The following is a 20212-nucleotide window of genomic DNA, read 5'->3' as shown; positions in this document are numbered from 1 at the left end:
CATTAATTGACAGGGAATTGTGAGAAATTGTTGTTCTTGCTGTAGTTTAATGACACATTGGAACATGTTTCACATCTGGTTTTATTGATTTTATCAGACAAAGGTTGTTCTTGCAAGATTTATTAGACAAACAATTAAACTCTCGAATTTTCTTTTGGGCTGGATTTATTGAATTTTGAGTATTAAAATATTTTAATTGATAAAATGAAGATTATTTACAGTTTCTTTAACAATTTTTATTAAAGTTTATATGACATTTTTAAATTTTTAATTTATGTTTATGTATTTTTTTTAAACGCCGAAATATTTAAAAAAAGTACTTTTAAAATATTTTTAGAAGAAAATCGATAGACTTAGAGAGCGAAAAAAAACTTGCCCTCGTTAAATTTTTATTTAAAATCACCGAAAAAATGATAAAATTAAATACATATTTAAGACTTAGTGCTTAAAATGTCTAGATTCTTCGATTAAAAAAAAAGCAAAAATTTGTAAAATGAAAAAATATTAATTTTTAAAAAACAAATAAAAAAGATCAAGATTTTCTTTTTATTTTAGTATCAAAATTTAAATTGAAAAAAAGGACAGACATTTTTAATTTTTCTTCAGTTAAAAAATAAAAAAAAAATTGATTTATTTGAATCAAAAAAAAAATGAAATAAAATATTATAAAATTATTTTTTTTCTCGCTATTTTATCAAAAATCGTAATTATATTAAAAATTTTATTTTTTTTTTATTTTAATTTTTTTTTGATAAGTGAGGCCGCTCCAAATTTTTTTCTATGTTTTTCTCCCCTGCCCCATTTCAAAAGCCGAAAATTCAATGGGGCAAATTAAAAAAAAGTTAAAAATTTCATCAAAATTGACCCTTTTGTGGTCCTTTTTCTTACTTTTTCAAGGAATTTTCAAAATTTTTTTTAAATATTTTCAATTTTTAAATTTTTTTTGTGTTGAAAATCGAGATTTTACATGAATTTTCTTCTCTAAAAATTATTTTACAAAAATTTTTGATGGTTATTTTTATGAAATTTTTTTGTTTAAATTTTTAACTTGAAATACTCTGAGATCAATTTTGAATCATCAAATATCAATGTAAATCCACAAAAACTACTAAAATATTCATTAAGGGCCCAAATTTGTTAAAATTTTGTCATTTTGTATGAAATAGTATTTCAAAACTTTTTTTTTATTTTGCCCCCCCCCCCCATTTTGAAAAAAATGTTTTGGGACAAAAACATCGGAAAAAATTTGGAACGGCCTAAATTATTATTAAAAAAATATTTTTTTACATTAAGAACTTAAAATAATTTTAAAATTCCAAATTATTTTTTTTAGTAACTTCAGTATTTAATTTAAAAATCAAAATTTCCCATTTTAGGTCGCTCCAAATAAAAATTAATAGTTTTGTATCGTGTCACATTTTATATTCCAAAAACGCGTGGGGAAAAAAAATAAAAAAGTTAAAAATTTCATCAAATATTACCGTTTTTTGGTCTTATTTTATAAAAATTTAAGAAATTTTGAAAAAAAAATTAAAATTTTCTTATTTATCCAAAAAAATTGTATTTTAGCATGGATTTTATTCTTTGAAATTATTTTTAAAAAATAGCTGTAATTTTTTGTTCAAAAAAAAGTTTAAAATAAACAAATATCAATGCAAAAAAACTCAAACTTTTGGCATTTTGTATAAAAAAAAGTATTTCAAATTTTTTAGTATCTCGAAAAGTATCGAAAAGTAGTAAGTATCTCAAAAATTTTGGACAAAACATTTGGTGTCATTTGGAGCGGCCTAATTCCGTAAAAAAATATTTTTCGAAAAATTTTAATTTTCTGTTCTAGAACCTTGAAAATTTTTCATTTTCGAATTTAATTCGATTCTACGTTATTTTTTTCAAATTTTAGATAAACTCGTTTTTTTTTAACCTTTTACAATTTTAAATTCTACTTTGAGTATTTAAAAAATTATAAATTAAAAAAATTGCAAAATTTAAGATTTTTTAAACCGAAGGATTTTCAGACATTTTAATTTTATTTAAAAAAATAAAATTAATAAATAAAGAAACATTAAATTAATTAAATTAAATTAATTATTTAAATTATTTGACTGTCAAGTCTAATCCGAGTCAGACACATAAATCAATCTGATTATAAATAAAATCCTTCTTTAAAAACTTTTACCGTCCTTACAACTTCATAACTTTTAGAAAAATTTCCCAAAACTAAAACCGCCAATATTTGGAACTCTTCCAAACTGCTCATTTTTTCAGTGTCGCCAACCCGAAATCACATGAGGAACTGCTCGCATACTTTGAATGCACCCCCGATAAGATAGAGCAATTAAAAAGTGACATAAAAGGCTTTGAAAATCGATAAGAGCTCAGATATAGAAAATACACGGTACTTTGTGACATAATTAAATAGTCGAAGAGAACTATTAAAAAAAAAGAAAAACAAACTAAAAGATTATGACTTGCTAATATAATTGTGCAAATAATTGTCATAAAAGTGTGAACAAAAAAAAAACTTGCGACATTTTCATAAAGTTTACGATAACGAGAGACATGACAGACACACAAGTTACTTTTTTTTTATTGCATCTCATTTATTATTAAATTCGATGGAGAAACTTTTTTTTTTGTAAAAGAATTAAAAAAAAAAAAATAAAAAGTTTCAGAGAAGAAGAGAGTTGTTTTTGTTCAACTCCACGAACCACTACAACAACAACAACTGATGACATACGGTCTAAAAATTTATGTAGATACGTGTAGATAATAAAAAATTCAAATAAATGGAGAAAGATAAATATTAAAGTATTACGTCATTTCTGCCTTGACTCGAAACGAAATAAAAAAAAGAGAAAAAAAGTGACAAAAACGAGAACTTACCGAACGACTTGGATGCACTGGGAGGCGTATTGCCGGTTATCATGGTGTCTCTGAGTGGCTCAGATGCGGGTCGCGATGCCACTGGTTGACTCGAGGTCATGCTAACATTCGTAACTGACGACGTCATGGCATTGTTTCCGTTGTTACTCATTATTTTGTGTGTGTTACTTTTGCTATCCTTGACGGTACACCGTGTGATTAGCGTTTTTCCTGCGTACTTCAAGTACGCGAGCGGCAATTACAATTAAAAGAGGTAATGAACTACGACGACAACGACGAGACTGGCTCAAGTTTCAAAACATTTACAATTATTATTTTGTTTGTTGGTCAAATCGTTTAGATCAAAGTTTGTCTTTTAAGAGGAAAAAAAATAAATAAATAAAAACGTCTATTAACTCTCGAGATAGAAACGAAACAATACTTTTGCATGCAATACTTCAATTACTAATTATTATTATTTTATTTTTTTTTAAGTAAATAATGCGAGCTACGTCACTTTGAACACGTCGTATATGCGATGTGTACACAAATTATTGCAATTTTAGCAGACTTGAGATCTTCGCACTTTAAACTTTTCAATTTTATCAGCTACGATCTTTGAATTTATTTCTCGCTTTTTTTCATAAATTATTTATCTTACATTTTTTTGAGCTCTAATAATTTTTTCTTCGATTTTTTTTCACACACATATATTTTTTCGGCACAATTACGTTTGAATTATTTTTGCATTTTGAGGACTTTACAAGGGGATTCCAACTAAAATTGATGAATTTTCCGATCGACACTGATTTTTCGCGATTTTAGGAGATAATTTTGGTAATTTATTCTGTTTAACTACAGAAAAAATCGAATTTTATCCAAGACGATTAATGATTGCGGACTGTTTTCAACTTTGACATTTACTTGGCGAAATAATAGGGTCGCCAGATGGGTTGAATTTTTACTGTGGTTGTGAGGTTAGTGACTATTTTTGGGATTTAACAGTGAGATTTAAGGGAGAAAAGTGATTTTATTAGAAATGGAGGAGCAAAAAGTGACGTAAAATGGTTTATTTTATCACTTTTTGGGATTAAATTAATTCGCTTCGAGAAATGAAAGAAAAATATAGACGGGGACGGTTAACTTTAACGTTGGCATCACAAAAAATCGCTTCCTGTTAATTCAATATTTTTGACTTTCGTAACTGATAACGTAACCTAAAAAGTGATAGTGAGTTACCGAATTTGTTACTTCTCATGGTTACGTGATTCAAAAAAACACAATGGGTTAAAATCGTTAAATATGGGAAATATATTGATTTTGTTGAAAATTATTTAAATAAATAAGACAAGGAAAAAAGAACAAAGATCAAAGGTGAAAAAACAATAAATAAGATGGACAGTTGAATTTTTTTGGGGCATGTGAGGACTAGATATTACTTAAAACAAATTGATGTTGTGAATGAAGAGCATTGTAAATAATTTTAATAAGGAAAGGAAACCACAGAGCATCTGTAAACAACATATCTCATGTTAGGAAAAAATAGAAAAAGTAGTCGTCTACAGAACGACATACTATACCGCATTTTGATATTACATACAGGAAGGTCTACTCTTCATTGTACTTAATTTCACATTTTCGTACTGCTCATGGCCCTTTTACAATTGCATACACGGTTTTTTCGAAAAAGAAGAAAAACGGTCATGAAATTTTTCAAGTCAAGTTTTAATCAACTTTTGATGGATTTCAAAGCTAAAATTGAATAAATATTCATTCTAAAGATGATTTCCATCAAAACCTCTTTGATTTTTGAAGAAATAAAAAAAATAATTTTCATGACCGTTTTTTCGAAAAAGAAGAAAAACGGTCATGAGATTTTTCAAGTCAAGTTTAAACAAACTTTTGATGGATTTCAAAGCTAAAATTGAATAAATATTCATTCTAAAGATTATTTCCATCAAAACCTCTTTGATTTTGGAAGAAATAAAAAAAAAATTTCCTTGACCGTTTTTTCGAAAAAGAAGAAAAACGGTCATGAGATTTTTCAAGTCAAGTTTTAACAAACTTTTGATGGATTTCAAAGCTAAAATTGAATAAATATTCATTCTAAAGATTATTTCCATCAAAATCTCCTTGATTTTTGAAGAAATAAAAAAAAAAAATTTTCCTTGACCGTTTTTTCGAAAAAGAAGAAAAACGGTCATGAGATTTTTCAAGTCAAGTTTAAACAAATTTTTGATGGATTTCAAAGCTAAAATTGAATAAATATTCATTCTAAAGATTATTTCCATCAAAACCTCTTTGATTTTGGAAGAAATAAAAAAAAATTTTCCTTGACCGTTTTTTCGAAAAAGAAGAAAAACGGTCATGAGATTTTTCAAGTCAAGTTTAAACAAATTTTTGATGGATTTCAAAGCTAAAATTGAATAAATATTCATTCTAAAGATGATTTCCATCAAAACCTCTTTGATTTTTGAAGAAATAAAAAAAAAATTTTCCTTGACCGTTTTTTCGAAAAAGAAGAAAAACGGTCATGAGATTTTTCAAGTCAAGTTTAAACAAATTTTTGATGGATTTCAAAGCTAAAATTGAATAAATATTCATTCTGAAGATGATTTCTATCAAAATTTCTTTGATTTTTGAAGGAATAAAAAAATTTTTTTTGGGGCACAGCGTTACTGACACACACACACACACACACAGACGACAAGTCGAATTTAATACCGCATTTTTTCTTCGAAATGCGGTAAAAATCTTTAAAAATTACTACTTGGATCCACTAAATTTAAAGAGAGAGACATCCACATAGAAAAATTTTTAATTTTTTTTTTCGAAATGAAAAAATCGATCCGCGGTGAGGCATTTTCAAACCTAACTTTTGTTGTCTTTTATTTTTTTTTCCAATTATTTAATAGTAATTCTTTAAAGTCAAGAAAAGTTTTGTCAGTATGTGCTAAAACATACTTCTATTAAGTTGCTAAAATATCCTTCTATAAAGTTGATTTTAAAGGATTTTAAAGATAAAAGAAAGAGAGTTTAATTGGCAGAGAAGTCGTTAAGCCCTGGTTGCCCTTCTGCTCATGAGGAGGATCCCTTAAGGGAATTTTTTGATCCCTTAAGCAATTTTTTCCATTAAGGGTTCAATCTGATCTCTTAAGAGGTCAACTTGATCCCTTAAAGAGGTAAGTTTGATCTCTTGAAGGGTTTTTTTTTGGGTCTGCGAATAATCAACTCGATAAGGGATCAGGTTGATCTCTTAAGGGATCAATCTGCCCCGTTTTTCGCTCATAGGGTAGATATGATGTGACTTTTTAGGAGTCTCATGAAGATTGTGTAGTTTTTGAAGGTAGAGAATCGAAGTTGATTCCTTCTAAAAGAATTGTATTGAAGTTAAGGTTTTCTCTGAAGCTCTAAGTTGGAAAGTGTGAACGTTCTCGTTTGTCAATATTTACGGTCATAAATTTGATAAACAATCCACAATTTGTGAAACTGTGATTACATTGCACTAATTGCAACAATTACTTTGCAACTACTTCACTTTCTTATAATAAACCTACGTCACTTTCGGGGAATTTCTTATCAGACAGAAAAACAATAAACACTTGACTAATCACTTAATCAGGTCCAGATAATTCATAGGTATATACCAGGAACTTGCAATTTTCTTGAAACAAAAGACAGACATCAGATCCATATCCGCTTTAGAGAGCTGTGCTATCATTTGTTTTATCACCATCAATAAATAAACTTATCAGAAGTCTCTTTGCTGATATCAAACTAGCAGAGTGAATATTGCTTATGCAGAATATTTTTTATGACTCAAAATCGTACGATATAAAAGCTGCGTGATAACTGATCGATATCGTTAGTTGCTGTTATCATTCCCTATCGACTAGTAGACTTAAATTTTTGTTACAATGTTCCTGAAACTTCTCACATTCCTCGCCATTATTGGATTAAGTTTGGCATCTCCAGTCGTCGAAGAACGCTCACCTGCTCCCCTAAAAGCTGATGTAATAGTCGTTAATGATATCCGGGAGTTCCGTGCGGCTAATCCAAGTTTAAATTTGGTAGAATTGAAACGTTCTGCAAACCAGCCCCGATTGGGGATTCGTTACACTTTGGGATCTCGTTTGGCGGGAGACGTTCTTGTGGCGACTTTAGGGGACTTTGTTTCTTATTCCGTGCCGCAAAACGTGAAATTAACTCTGACGTATCCAACGAATGGATATGGCGCAGTTGTGACGCATGTGCTCGTTGATGTACAGCAAAGCTCTAGTTTTGGAAGTGGGTATGTCGTAGGTGGCGGAATCGGACAGCGGTTCATTCAAATTGTCATTGAAGCGCAATCAACGACATATTTTGGATACAGTGCCTATGTTTATGGATTGTAACTGTTAGAAATTAAAGTGTAAGACAAATGAAATCGAATAAAAAATATAATTAATTTTAAGATAAATCGGCCCACTGTGTCATAGTTTTCTTATCACATTTTAGTAGTTTTAAGCAACAAAACGATTGAAAATGATTAAATTGAACCTTTCCGTTGTGATTTTATCCGTTTGGAGCAAGATTTCTCAAAAAATGCCTTTGACAGTTTTCACAAAAAAAAAATCTAATCAGCCCACCGTGTCATAGTTTTCTTATCACATTTTAGAAGTTTTAAGCTACAAAACGATTGAAAATGATTAAATTGAACCTTTCCGTTGAGTTTTTATCCATTTGGAGCAAGATTTGATGAAAAGTGACTTTGACAATTTTCACGAAAAAAAATCTAATCGGCCCACTGTGCCATTGTTTTCTTGTATAAGAAACTTGCACAATGAAAAATTGCCAGTTTGACAGCTGATCGAGCCTCAAGTGCAAGTGCGAGAAACGTGGAAAGGCTTTTTGCCCGTTTTTACAGATATTTTGCATGGAATCTGACGAAAAATACGTAAAAAAGTGCAAAATTAGAACGTTAAGTGGTCAGTAAAAGTGAACATTTCTGAAAATTTTGTAGAAATAAGTGCTAATTTTAAGTGTAAAAGTTTTTGGTAAGCCAACACTCGCTCGAATATGGCGGCAATTCTTTGTTTATTTCGTAATTTCCCCATTTTTTCCAGAAATTCTTACAACGACGCATATTTTATACGAAAATTTTTGATCGCATGACCGAAATTTTACAAATATTTGATAAGAAAACAATTTTTGACAATTTTTTTGAGCAAATTTTTACACAAACGACCACATGAAAGGTCTCCCGGAAGCTTCGGGCGCTGCTGCCCAACCGCTAATTGTCTCCCAGAACCGGTCGAAAGTGAAAAAGCCCTTTTTGGGCTACGTGAGTGCGCGAGTTTCCGGGAAATTTAACAAAAAGTGCATCAAATCGAAGCTAAAAGAAAAGTTGCTAGCACGAAAAACGACAAGTGAGTCCCCGAAAGAGCCGGTAAAGGCATTAAAAGCAACCGAAACTAACAAAGAATCGCCATTGACACAACTTGCGAACGCATTTGGAGGCATTTGTCGGTTCGGGACACCAACATCGACGAGAACAACGTTTGCGGGATGCTTGAAAGCGGAGAATGGTGAGTCAAAAAGTTTAATTTTCTTGAGTTGAATGTTGATCTGGAGCGAAATTTCATCATGAAACAGCTGAAAATGTTTGAAATTGATTAAAAAATGAAAAATTTCATGCGAACTTTGACTACTTACCGATAGATGGCGTCGATATTGAACTCTAGAAAGTAATCAAACATTAAAAATCGACTTTTTTCGTCTTTTAAGAGTCAAAAAATCTCTTTTTAGCTCAAAAATTGTCAATAAATCAACAAATTTTTACCAATCGATTTCACACAAGTGCAAATCCCTGCAAATATTTTGCCAAAATCAAACTTATGCAAATATTTTTCTTGCACCTCGTTGTTCATGCATAAGCAGATGCACCCTTTTTGCGTCTCTCTTGTACCTCAAATTGTCAATAAAACGATCGAAAATCAATAAATTACTTGAATGAACACACCGAATGACGTTAAAGATGCAAATTTAGGGGCTTCGTGTCTTCTGTGTTTGTTTCTTCTTCGATATTCGAGGCACTAAAAAAGAACAATAAATTTTTTTATGTGCATTGATTTTTTTACAATTGATCGCGCCGCACCGATCACCTCGAGATTTGCATAAATTTTGCAAAAGCAATAAAGGGGTTCCTCAATTGTAATGCAAAAATTATTTTTGGGTGCGATAAGAAAGTTTTTTTTGTTGTTCAAGAAATAAGGGCATTCCAATTTATTTTAAGATTTTTGACAAGGGTCTCAATCGAAAAATCAATTGGATGATAAAAAATTCTAGTATTTTGGGCTTAAAGGAAAATTTATTAAATTTAAATTTTTTAAGAAAATATTTTTAAAATTTAATTTTAATAAATTTTATAAAAATTTCAAACTTCAAGAAATCTTTTTAAAAAATTAAAAAAAAAATATTTTAAAAAATTTAAAAAAATTATTATTTTTTTTTTTAAATTTAATTTTCAGAAAAAAAAATATTTTATGGAATATTTCAAAAAATTTACGATTTTTTTATTTTTATGAAAAAAATATTCAATTTTATGATAAATAATCATTTTTAGAATTTTTCTCAATTCTATAAAAAAAAAAATTTAAATATTAAGAATTTATTTGAAAATTTTTAAGTCAAAAAATTAAATTAAATTTTGAGTGAATCAAGAAGATTTTATTTTAGAACGATTTTTAAATTGGAATTTAAAATTTTTCATTTCTAGAAAATTTTTTCGAAGAATTTACTATTTATGAATTTTTATGAGGAAATATTCAATTTTTAGGATAAAATATAACTTAATTAATTTACCTAAATGAAATTTAATATTAAAAAATTTTTAATTATAATATTTCAAGATGAATATAAAAATTTCAGAAGAAAAATTGAATTAAAATCGAATCGAATTGAATTAATCGAATTTAAATAATCGATTAATTAAAAAACTAATAACTTAATTTTTAATTTCACGAAAAAATATTTTAAGTAATTTTTTTTTAAAGCTTGGAATTTTAGAAAGTTTTTATTAAAAAAAAACTTAATTTTGAGTAAATACTTAGAAGATTTTTAATTTCAAGAATTTTCTCAATTTTAATAAATTTTTTATTGGTTTAAAAATTGTCAGAAATTGGATTTAAATTGGTTAAAAAAGATTTTTTTAAATTTTTAATTTGAAGAAGTTTTCAATAAAACATTAAATTTATAGCAACTTTTAATAAATTTGAAACAAAAATTTTCAAAATAAATAAACGGTTAAATTATGAAATCATTAAATTTTTAGCAACTTTTAATAAATTTGAAACAAAAATTTTGTATCGGAATTAGCATGAAATTGAAAAATTTTGTCATTTTAAATTTAAAAAAATTTTGGGACAAAAAGTTTGAAAGATATTTGAACTCACCTTAGTAAAAGAACAAAAAAAGGCGCGACATTTCAAGTCTAGGAGTCAATGATCGTGGAATTCATTCACCCCTTGCAACGTTATTTACCTCCAACAAAAGCGCGGAATTTTTTCCTAGTAAAAAAAGGATATCTAGTTCATAAAATAGATTTTTTGTACTATTTTTGTATCCACTTTTGTACATTGTGAATGCACAAATAATTACCATAATATAGTTACGCATTGTTGAGCCACACCATAGGACGCGTACACATGATAAAAATAATAATAAATAGATCGGTAACTCGATGGCACGGGTCAACTGAATTCACATCTGTTCCCATTTTTGTTGTGTTTCTGCCTTTCTTTGGTGGCGTTGTCATACTTGAAGTCATTATTAATGAAAAAAAAGTTGCTTTATGATAACGACGAACGATCGAGGAAACAATAATCGCTTGATTATCATTAATTTTAAGAATTTTTGGTGTTGTTGTTGTTGTTGCAAACGGGTCTTTTGTTCATTTTTCGCAATTTATTCCGCTGCAAAATTCCTGCAAGACAGATACATCGTCTTTCGCAGTCTGTGACGAAGGTAACAAAAGATTTTAAATTGAAATAGAGGAAGAAAAATCAAGAGGGTGACTTTGAAAATATTATTTATTGTTATTTTTTTGCAGATTCGCATATATCGCATGTACGTTGCACCGCATGTTACTAATTTTTGGTCTCTCTGTTTATTTTATGGATTTCTTAGACGAAGAAAAGGTTGGTTGGGTTATCGGAGGAAGGAAGGAAAATGCGATCAGCGGTATTTTTATGTATCGATCGATTTATGTCTTTGTCGAAGTTTTGATCGGGGATCGATTTCAAGAGATTTTGTTTTATTTTTTATTTAAAAGGGGATTTTTTTTGGTGAACTCTTTTTTAAAATGATTTTTATTTCTTAATATTTTTTACAAGAAATTTGTGTTTTTAAGGATCTTAATTGAATTTTTAGTATAGAAAATCAGAGGGCTGACTAATTAAAAAAAATCAAAAATTCCTGGAAAAATAAAAAAAATAATTATTTAATAAAATATTAATTTTTAACAAAAAAAAAAATAAATAAATAAATAAAAAAAAAAAAAATTTATAGATCATAAAAATATCATTTTAAAAATTTAAAAAAAATTATTCTTTTTAAACTTTAATTTAAAAAAAAAATAATTAAATATTTTATTTAATTTTAATTCAAAAAATAATTAATTAAATAAAAAAATATTTATTTTTATTTAGTTTTAATTTTTTAAATAAATTTTAATCTTTTTATTTTTTTTTTTAAAATTACGTTAAAATTTTGTGCAAATTTCAACAAAAGTTTAAAAAATTTTTTATGAATTTTAAAAATTTTTAATTTCAAATTATTAATATACCTGAAAATCCATCTTTGAAAAAATTAATGAATAAATTAAATTATATAATATTAAATAATAAATAAATATTTAATTCATAATAATTAATTAAATAAAAAATATTTATTTTTATTTATATTTTATTTAAATAAATTTTAATTTTTTTTTTCATTTTAAAATTTATTAAATTTTGTGCAAAAGTGGTTTTTTATGAATATTGTGAAATTAAAAAATCACAAATATTGCTCCTAAAATAAAGGTGAAAAAATCAAAAACTCAAATTAAATTTAAAAAAAAAATATTTATTTTAAAAATTATTTTTTTTGATAAAAAACTCTTCACTTTGAACATTTAATTTTTGAGAAAAAAAAATTTTATGAGTCTGAAAATTGAAAATTATTTGCTTTGTTTAATTTGTGACTCAATTTTGATATTAAATTGAAATTTTTATCAAATATTTTATAAAAATAGATTTTTGGGTCAAATGTCTTAAAACTTTTACTTCGAAACTTTTTTTTTGTTCTCTCCAAGTCATCATTAGTCATGCCCTTTCAACCAAAAACTCTTCAAGAAAGTCACAAAGAAACAGTAAATACTAATCAAAGCTGCGTTTCTTAATTTTTTTTTTGCAAATGCACCATTCTGTGCATCTACAAAACATATAATACCGAATTACCGGCGAGTGATCTCCCCTCAAGACAGTTACACAACACAACAAGAAACACGGAGAGCAGAGGTAATAACTATATAATAAATTTTTGTCAAAAAAATTTCTCGGTGCGCTATCAAAATCTCAAATAAATTACGTTTTGTGTACATACTTTTTGATATTTTTGCAGTAAAGCTGGAAAGTCAAGCAAGCGCGTCAAGAAATATTATGTTGTGTGCAAAAGAAATTCCAGAAGGAGCAGCTGTTGGCTGCACACAATAGATCGGGGCACGTTCTCTTTCTTTTATTTTTTGAGTTTTTTTTTCTCTTTATTTTCTTGCGTTCTCTGTGATTTCTATGTCAATTTGCCATTATTATTATTATGATTATATTTTTGTGTTGTTTGTGATGTGTGTCGTCAAACAATCGTAATGCACTTTAATTGTCCTGTGTTTCGAACAATGTCAATGCACGACGTTTCGGGACACACAGGGAACCCGCTGCATGCAATTTTTCTATTATTTTAAGCTAACTTCTGTCAAAGTTGTTCTGAAATTAAAAAAAATATTTTTTTTAATAAAAATTTAATTAAATAATAGTTTATTATAAAAAGTTAATGAATAAAAATTTAGTTCTCATTAAATAAAAACTAATTATTTTTAAAATTTTATTACTAAAATTATTTTTCATTAAAAAATAAATAAAAAATATTCATCATTATTTATCAAAAAAATAATAAATAAAATAAAATAAAAATTTAATTTAATTTAATTTTTTTTTTAATTTTAATTATTTTTTTAAATTTAATTTTTAAAAAATTACTTAAAATAAATCAATACCTACCTAGGTATATTATTTTAATAAATATTTGGGTATAATTAAATTAAAATAAAATTTTTTAAAAATTAAATTAAAATTTAATCAATAATAATAAATATATATTTTTTTTAATTTTAAATAAAAAAAAAATGAATCTAGAAAACTTTATTATATCTTTTAAAAAATTATTTTTTTTTTAAATAATAAAAAAAATATTTAACTTGTTTTAACTTACCAATCAAGTGAGCTTCTATGTCGAAATTCACAAAAAAGTAACTTAAAAATGACTTTTTCTTTTTTCAAACAATTCCTCATCAAATAAATCGCAAATCGAATCCTTTCAATCGTCTCTTAATTGAAACACATTTTTAAATCGCAATCAGCTTTTCTTCCGTATATCTCAATCCATCTATTGTCCCGAAAAAAAAATAATAAATTTTATAAATAAATAAGATCCTTTAGAGAAGAAAAGTAAATGGCAATGACCCTTGCATAATAGATACTGACGATTCTTCCTACATTTCTTTACAGTTATTAATTCTTTTTGTGTTGCGTTGGTGTCCCATTGATTGTTTATGTCCTCAATACAGCTGGACAGACGATAATTTCATAAAGAAATTTTATTTATGAAGACAATTTGTCTTTTTGCGGTTTGAAATTGGAACTTTGAGTCTAATTAGAAAATTTTTAAAATTAAATTTTGTCAGAAATTTCGTTAAAAATGATAAAATTTAATATTTAGCGTAGAGAATTGTTAAAAATATCAATTATTACAGAAGATCACCCTCTTGGTTGGTTCCTTATCTGTCGTCTCTCCTTCTAAAAATACCCGAAAATACGTTACGGGAACTTTTGGCGCGACAAGATCCCTCCGAAAAAACGCACGTCTTGCATTTCTTCTTACTTGGTCTAATGCAACTCGTACATACGACGACGACGACGACATATCAACGCATGGAAGATCATTCCCCTAAAAATAAATAAAGTAACATTTCTTACGTACAAAGAAAAAAAAATTAAATGACACACGGAGTACAATTTCCTCTAATTTATCAAAAAATATTGTTAAACATAAACGGCTGCAATCAATATTGTTCCCTGTTTTTTTTTTCGTTCGTTTCGTTGTGAGGTAATAATAATCAATGACGATAATTATTTCTAATTTTTAGTCGTTATTCGTCGTGACTCATCTTGCAATAAACTGACCTACATTTCCTGCGCAAACGAGGAATTTTTCTTATCAGTTGTCGCCAAAGTTATTTCTCAATCTGTCGTCTTATCAATTTCTATTGCACGCCGTTGTTTCATTTTAATTTAATTCTTATCAATTTGTTGCTTTTAATGTGATGTACATTTGTTATGCAAAGTCACTGGAACATACGGAGGAATTAACGATTTCCGTTGATTATTATTTTGACCCCTTACCTAATTATGTCACTCTTGTTTTATAGGCCATTCCGCGATCGAATTGAATGAATGGACGGCAATTAACGAGTTGTTATTGAAATTTGTTTACGTTTTGTGGTTCGTGTGGCGATAAGATTGAACGGGATTGTCGCAATTTTGTCAGGATTTACATTTCTCTCGACTTTTAATTTTTAAAGATATTCATAAGAGCGATCTTTGATGTAAAAATAAATTGTTGATTAAAATTTGGATAAATTTTTGTGTTAAAACAATTTTCAATTTTTAAGGCTGTAAATGAGTGAAAGGTCACTTTCACAAAAAGGATAAAAAGGCTTGAAGCTTAAAAACCTCATCTTTTCGCTTTAAATTAAATTAAATTGTGTCTTTTGATTCTGTAAATTCGGTGACGATGACCCTCAGGCCCAGTTGAGGTGTTACATTTGGTTCGAATGATCACAGTATACAGATACATGAAACGAAAATAAAAAATCGAGAAACACACGGTGGTTAGGCGCATTTAATTTTGAAAATTTCTCTCTCATCTGTAAAGTGCAAAGAGTAGCTTCAATTTTCCTCCTAAAGATAGTTTTTGATAAATAAATATCACTCATATCACAGGTTGAATTAAAGATGCTGATGCAACGGTTTAAAGTGGAGTTTGCCTCAAAATTAGTCTTAGCTATCTTCTTCACAAAAGGAAGTCTTCTTAGGTTGTAATTCAAATGCGTTGCAAATACGACTAGAATTTATTTTATCATTGAGGATATCATGGACGAACTTACAACAATTAGATACTTGATGGTCCCTCACAGTTAGCATATCAACCAGATTTGAACGATGTTTATATGGAGGTACTTGATTCCTTTTCAGCTCAAATTTCGTAGACAGAAAATTTCACGAATTTCAATTTTAAAAGGTTCCTTTCATCGTCTCCTTGCCAAAAGTTATTTAAAAATCCTTGAAAAAATTCATTCACATTTCAAATCCGGAATTTCTGAAATTAAATAAAAAAATTCACATAAATTTTGTCGCCAGATAATACTTCAAAGTCCATTCAAACGACTAAAAATTCATACCTTGAACTCGAAACACTTCATTCATCAAATTCTCTTTATCACCTCACGTGTCGCAAAAAGTCCATTGAACCTCTTTTTCGCACTCGACCAACGTCCATAAATTGCGATGATAACTCCTCACTATCACTTTAACGGTCGGTTTTACTCTTTTTTGTCTCACTTCATTCTGAAAAAAAAAAATTAAAAGAAACAAAATTGCAAAAAAAGAGGTGATTATTGCAAAAAATCACATCAAAAATGTTTAATTAGGCCATAAAATGATAATTGCCAGGAAATAAACATTAAAACAAAAAATTATTTCTAGAAAAATGCTGCGATTAGAGACTTTGTGACAACCGTTCTTTTTTCGGTGACCACCCAGGTGCAATTTATTCAAAGAAATTTATTGCAAAATTAACTGCCATGAATGAGAATTAAGATTTGAATCACTCCACAGGCAATCTGATTTGCATTTTTGATTGAATGCATTGATTTGATTGAAAATCACTTCACTTTTTCAATGAATTTTTATTAATGATGCGTAAAATGTGCAACTCTTGAAACATTTGCATAACACATCGATGGAATTTGCATATGAAAATTGCCATTTTTATATGGATCATTGATGAACAAAAGATTTCTTTGAATCTCTAAGACTTGATTGATTTTCTGTTCTTTTTGTTACAAAAATTATGAATTGTGACAAATTCGATACTTTTAAAATTTCATAAGATATTTTAACGGAATCTTATGATTTTAAAGGGTGTCGTTCATATTTTTTTTCGTTTTGTGCCATTTAAGATTAAATGATGCAAAACTTTTTTTATTTATGGAACAAGAGAATTTTGATATCTAATAAATCAGAAATTGCATTCAGAAGGGGATGAAGATCTTCACATCAAATTTTGCAAAAATTCACTTTTGAGATTTTTTTTCACTTTGGTCGTTTAAATTTCTTTTTTTTTCTGTTAAAAAATTCCAAAATATAATATTTAAAAATTTAATCAATTTTTTTTCAATTTTAAAGGATTTTCTTCAAAAAAAAAATGTTTGTTTTTAAAAATTCAAATATTTAATTTTTTAGTTCATAAAATTCTAGGAATGTATTTTGAATAATTTTTTTTTTTAATACTTTTTAATTTTTTTTTTATTTTTGACTTGCTGATTTTTTCAATTTTTCAAAAATTTCAAGCAATGGTCAATAATTTATTAAAATAAGTTATTTTTATTTTATAGAAAAAAGTATTTCAATTTTTTATTAAGATTGTAAAAAATAAAACAAAAGCATGAACAAGTGTGGAAAAAATTTATCCTGAAAAAATAAATATCTGAAAATGTTAAAGAATAATTTTTATAAAAAAACTAAATTAATTTAAAAAAATTTACCTTTCCAAAAAAATTAATTGAAAAAATTTAATCAACTTTTCCTTTTACTCTTTCCCAGATTCGAAATAATTTTTGATTGGCTTCCTCACTTAAATTGTCCAATAAATCAGTTCGACCTATTTTCTCAATTAGCTCAGTCTTCATTGTCATTTTCTCCTTAAACGACCTCAATGTATCAAATTCCCATCCAAATTTGTCGTTTTTTTGGTTTTATTCCCTTTGAATTTGTTTCTAACCAATTCGTGAGCTCAAAATATTTTCGTACCTGGTCTTTCCTCGTTCTTTTTGCATATTCAGCGATTTGTGTTTATCGATGTTACAATTACACAACTGATGGCACTTCAACAACAAACATTGCTTTTGTTGCGCAAATCATGGAAGTGCTCGACTGTTACATGGGACTTTTGGAGCCAGTGTTTATTTTTGTCATTCTGATGAACGAAAAAAAGCTTTTTTGGTGCTTAAAAAAATTGCGAGAATTTTCAACGGAAACTACGGATAAAAAGTGTTTTTATTTCAATATTTACCTGGGATCCGTGCTTTTTGTGATGTTCTTGGCTTTGTTAAAATATGCATTTCCACATCTCGAAAAATTTGTAGCTACTTTGGATATTTGTTTAGTTTTCGTTCAAACGATTTATCATTCCGTAATTTTATTATATTTTTTCATTGCTTTGTGCATTATGAGAGAAAAAATACAGAGTTTCGATGAAAAGTTGTTGAATAAGTGCCGGCTTCGAAGGAAAACTTTTTTATTGGAATATGGAGAGCTGTTGGAGCTTTACGAGACTTTTTGGGGAATTTGTAATCCACTGTTGACAATACAGGTCATTCGAAATCTCTATTATTTCTTATCTGGAGTAAGAAATCTTGAAAATTTGTTGAGCTTTCACTTGTACGACAATATTTACTTCGAATTTGATGTCGTCCTGATTTGTTGGTATTTTATCGAGGTGATTCCAATGATTGTACTTTATCAGCATGGCAATTTTGTACAAGAAAAGGTACATTTTAAAAATTTATTTTAGACCTTTTGAAATGAAATTCAATAATTTTGTCCAAAGTTTTTATAAGAAAATAATTAAAAAAAATAAAATAATAAAAAAAAATATTAAAAAAAAGTTTTAATAAAACTAAAATGCTGACCTTATTAAAGAATTATAAAAACTTTTTACTAAATTTTTATTTGCAAATTCTGATTATCGAAATTTATTTAAATTATTTTTTTCATCATGAATAAATTTTAAAAAATTAATCTCGAAAAAATTTTTTCGGACTATCTCAAAAAATGTTGTTTAAAAATATTTAATATCTGAAAATTTTGAAACTTTTTAAAATTATTTAGAAAATTTTAAAATTTTAATTTTTATGAAATAAAAATTTTAATTTAAGGAATTTAAAAATTTAAAGGTTTATTTTTTTTAAATTTATTATTAAAAACTTTTAAAAATTTAAATAAAAAATTTAAACATTATTTTTCTTCTAGTCAGTTTTTTAAAATTGCACAAAAAAATTGAAATTTATTTGAAAAAAATAATAAAAAAAAATACTTACAATTTGCTTATTTTTTAGATTCTGGACCTAAACAAAGAAATAGGACAAGCAGCCACCTACTTCAAGGATCCCCTTTTCCTCTCATTTTACTATCAAGTCCTGCATGATAACCAAAATTTCGATTTACTTGTGTTGGGTGGCGGTAAAATGTACAAATTAATGACCACATTTGCTAGCGGCTACTTCATCACCATTCAATTTTCGAATGTATTTGATGAAACATTAACTTAAAAATAAATCAAAGTAAATGAATTATTTCAAGTAGGTTTTTTTTCGAAATTTACGCGTCAGTTGTGCTTGATCATGGACGGAAAAATCTTTAAATTTTTCCGATTTGCTGGAGTTTTTCCATTTTTTATCTGTCGTTTTTCGAACGAAGTTAAAATTTGTCGCTTTTGGACATTTTTGTGGGCTTTAATTGTTGTTTCTTTCTCAGCATGGCGTGCTTTCGTTATCGTGACACAAGAAATGTCGCATTTTAAATATGGAGTTTTTTATAATTTTCTCATAAATATTCATTCAAGTCACGTTTTTCTTGAGATGACTTCAATTTTCTTCATGTTTCTGTTCACAAAATCTTTAAAAAGAATTAAATTACTCATCAATGATCTTTTTAAGTTATCAAAATCAGTTGAAACGAAAGAAATTCATCAGAAACTTGTCCGTTTTTCATTAATGACTCATTGCGTTTTCATCAAATTTTCGATCGACACTTGGAGCGAAAAATCCGAATTGTGGATCAAAATGGAAGTGATGTGTAGTTTCCTGCAAGATTTTGTTCTTTTATTCATTTTGATGCAATTATGTTTCTATTTATTTTACATAAATGCAAATTTGGAAAACTTGCAAACACATTTCTCGAAGGAAAAATTATTCAAAATTGTCGTTGTTGAAGAAAAATTGACGAAACGTTTCCGATTTGTTGTTTCTGTGATCGCATTGGAAGGTATTTGCAATGCATTGTTTGGACTGAACTTCATGCAGAACTTTTTGATGAAAGAAAACAACATGAGTCCTATGAGTGATCTTTTGATGGTCTACTGGTGCATTTATGATTTTCCAATTTTGTTTCTTTTGATGCATTTTGGGGAAATCTACGATAAAAAGGTAAAAAAAATGTAAAATTTTGCCTAATTGATAATTCGGAAATAAGGAAAAATTTTAATTTAAAAATTTAATTTTTGTTTTATTTTTTAATTTTTTAAAAAATTCTTCAATTTTATAATTTTAATCAAAAAAAAAAAAATGATATTAAGGGTTCCTGACTAAAAAATATTTCTTTTACTTGTGGAAAATTAATTTTTATAATTTTTTTTAATTCTGAAAATTAAATGCTAAAAAAATTTTTAAATTTACTTATTTCACTTCAAAATTATTATTTGAAAAAAAATCAATTTCGAAGTTGAAAAAAATGTTTGAAAAAATTCATAGAACCTAAAATAATTTTTAAAATTAAATTTTTGCAGATAACTAAAATTTTGGACTTTTTAAACAAAAATCAGAATCCACAGCTTTTATCCTGTTCATACCGCTTAAGATTCAGCCGGGAGCTTTATGGCCGTTTAAATTATCAAAAAATATTCACATTTTGCTATCAAACAATGGCTTATTACGTCATAACACTCCAATTCTCTGACATAATGTTTGATGATGATTAAATCAGTTTTTTTTTTCTTA

At 27.2% G+C, this 20212-nt stretch overlaps 3 protein-coding genes across 9 annotated transcripts in view; 2 read left to right on the top strand and 1 right to left on the bottom strand.

Moving 5' to 3' along the window:
- LOC134833846 (oxysterol-binding protein-related protein 8) overlaps window positions 1-20212 on the bottom strand; it is a 75366-nt gene that overhangs the window by 14233 nt on the left and 40921 nt on the right. For 4 of the 7 annotated variants that reach the window (XR_010162134.1, XR_010162135.1, XM_063848313.1 and 1 more), the window contains exon 1: window positions 2884-3768. The exons of 1 other annotated variant lie outside the window; for it this stretch is intronic. Coding sequence is in view for 3 of the 6 variants with exons in the window: in XM_063848313.1 (XP_063704383.1) it covers window positions 2884-3034 (151 nt within the window). In the remaining 3 variants the exon portion in view is untranslated. Of the gene's footprint in view, window positions 1-2176; window positions 2270-2883; window positions 3769-20212 lie in introns of those variants that run through there. 2 more of the 7 variants (XM_063848314.1, XM_063848317.1) reach the window with 2 other exon arrangements.
- Window positions 6624-7321, top strand: LOC134834053 (uncharacterized). The gene has a single exon (XM_063848577.1). It carries the CDS (start codon window positions 6780-6782, stop codon window positions 7254-7256), a length of 477 nt encoding a protein of 158 aa, XP_063704647.1. The 5' UTR covers window positions 6624-6779; the 3' UTR covers window positions 7257-7321.
- Window positions 7718-20212, top strand: part of LOC134833849 (M-phase inducer phosphatase-like) — a 151296-nt gene continuing 138801 nt past the window's right edge. The window contains exons 1-2 of the mRNA XM_063848321.1: window positions 7718-7898; window positions 7968-8429. Coding sequence (XP_063704391.1) covers window positions 8093-8429 — 337 coding nt within the window. The 5' untranslated portion in view covers window positions 7718-7898; window positions 7968-8092. The remainder of the gene's footprint in view (window positions 7899-7967; window positions 8430-20212) is intronic.

This window comes from Culicoides brevitarsis, chromosome 3 (assembly GCF_036172545.1).
Source record: "Culicoides brevitarsis isolate CSIRO-B50_1 chromosome 3, AGI_CSIRO_Cbre_v1, whole genome shotgun sequence".
Taxonomy (NCBI): domain Eukaryota; kingdom Metazoa; phylum Arthropoda; class Insecta; order Diptera; family Ceratopogonidae; genus Culicoides; species Culicoides brevitarsis.
Note: the sequence above shows the minus strand (reverse complement) of the source record. Positions and strands in the feature narration are given on the sequence as shown.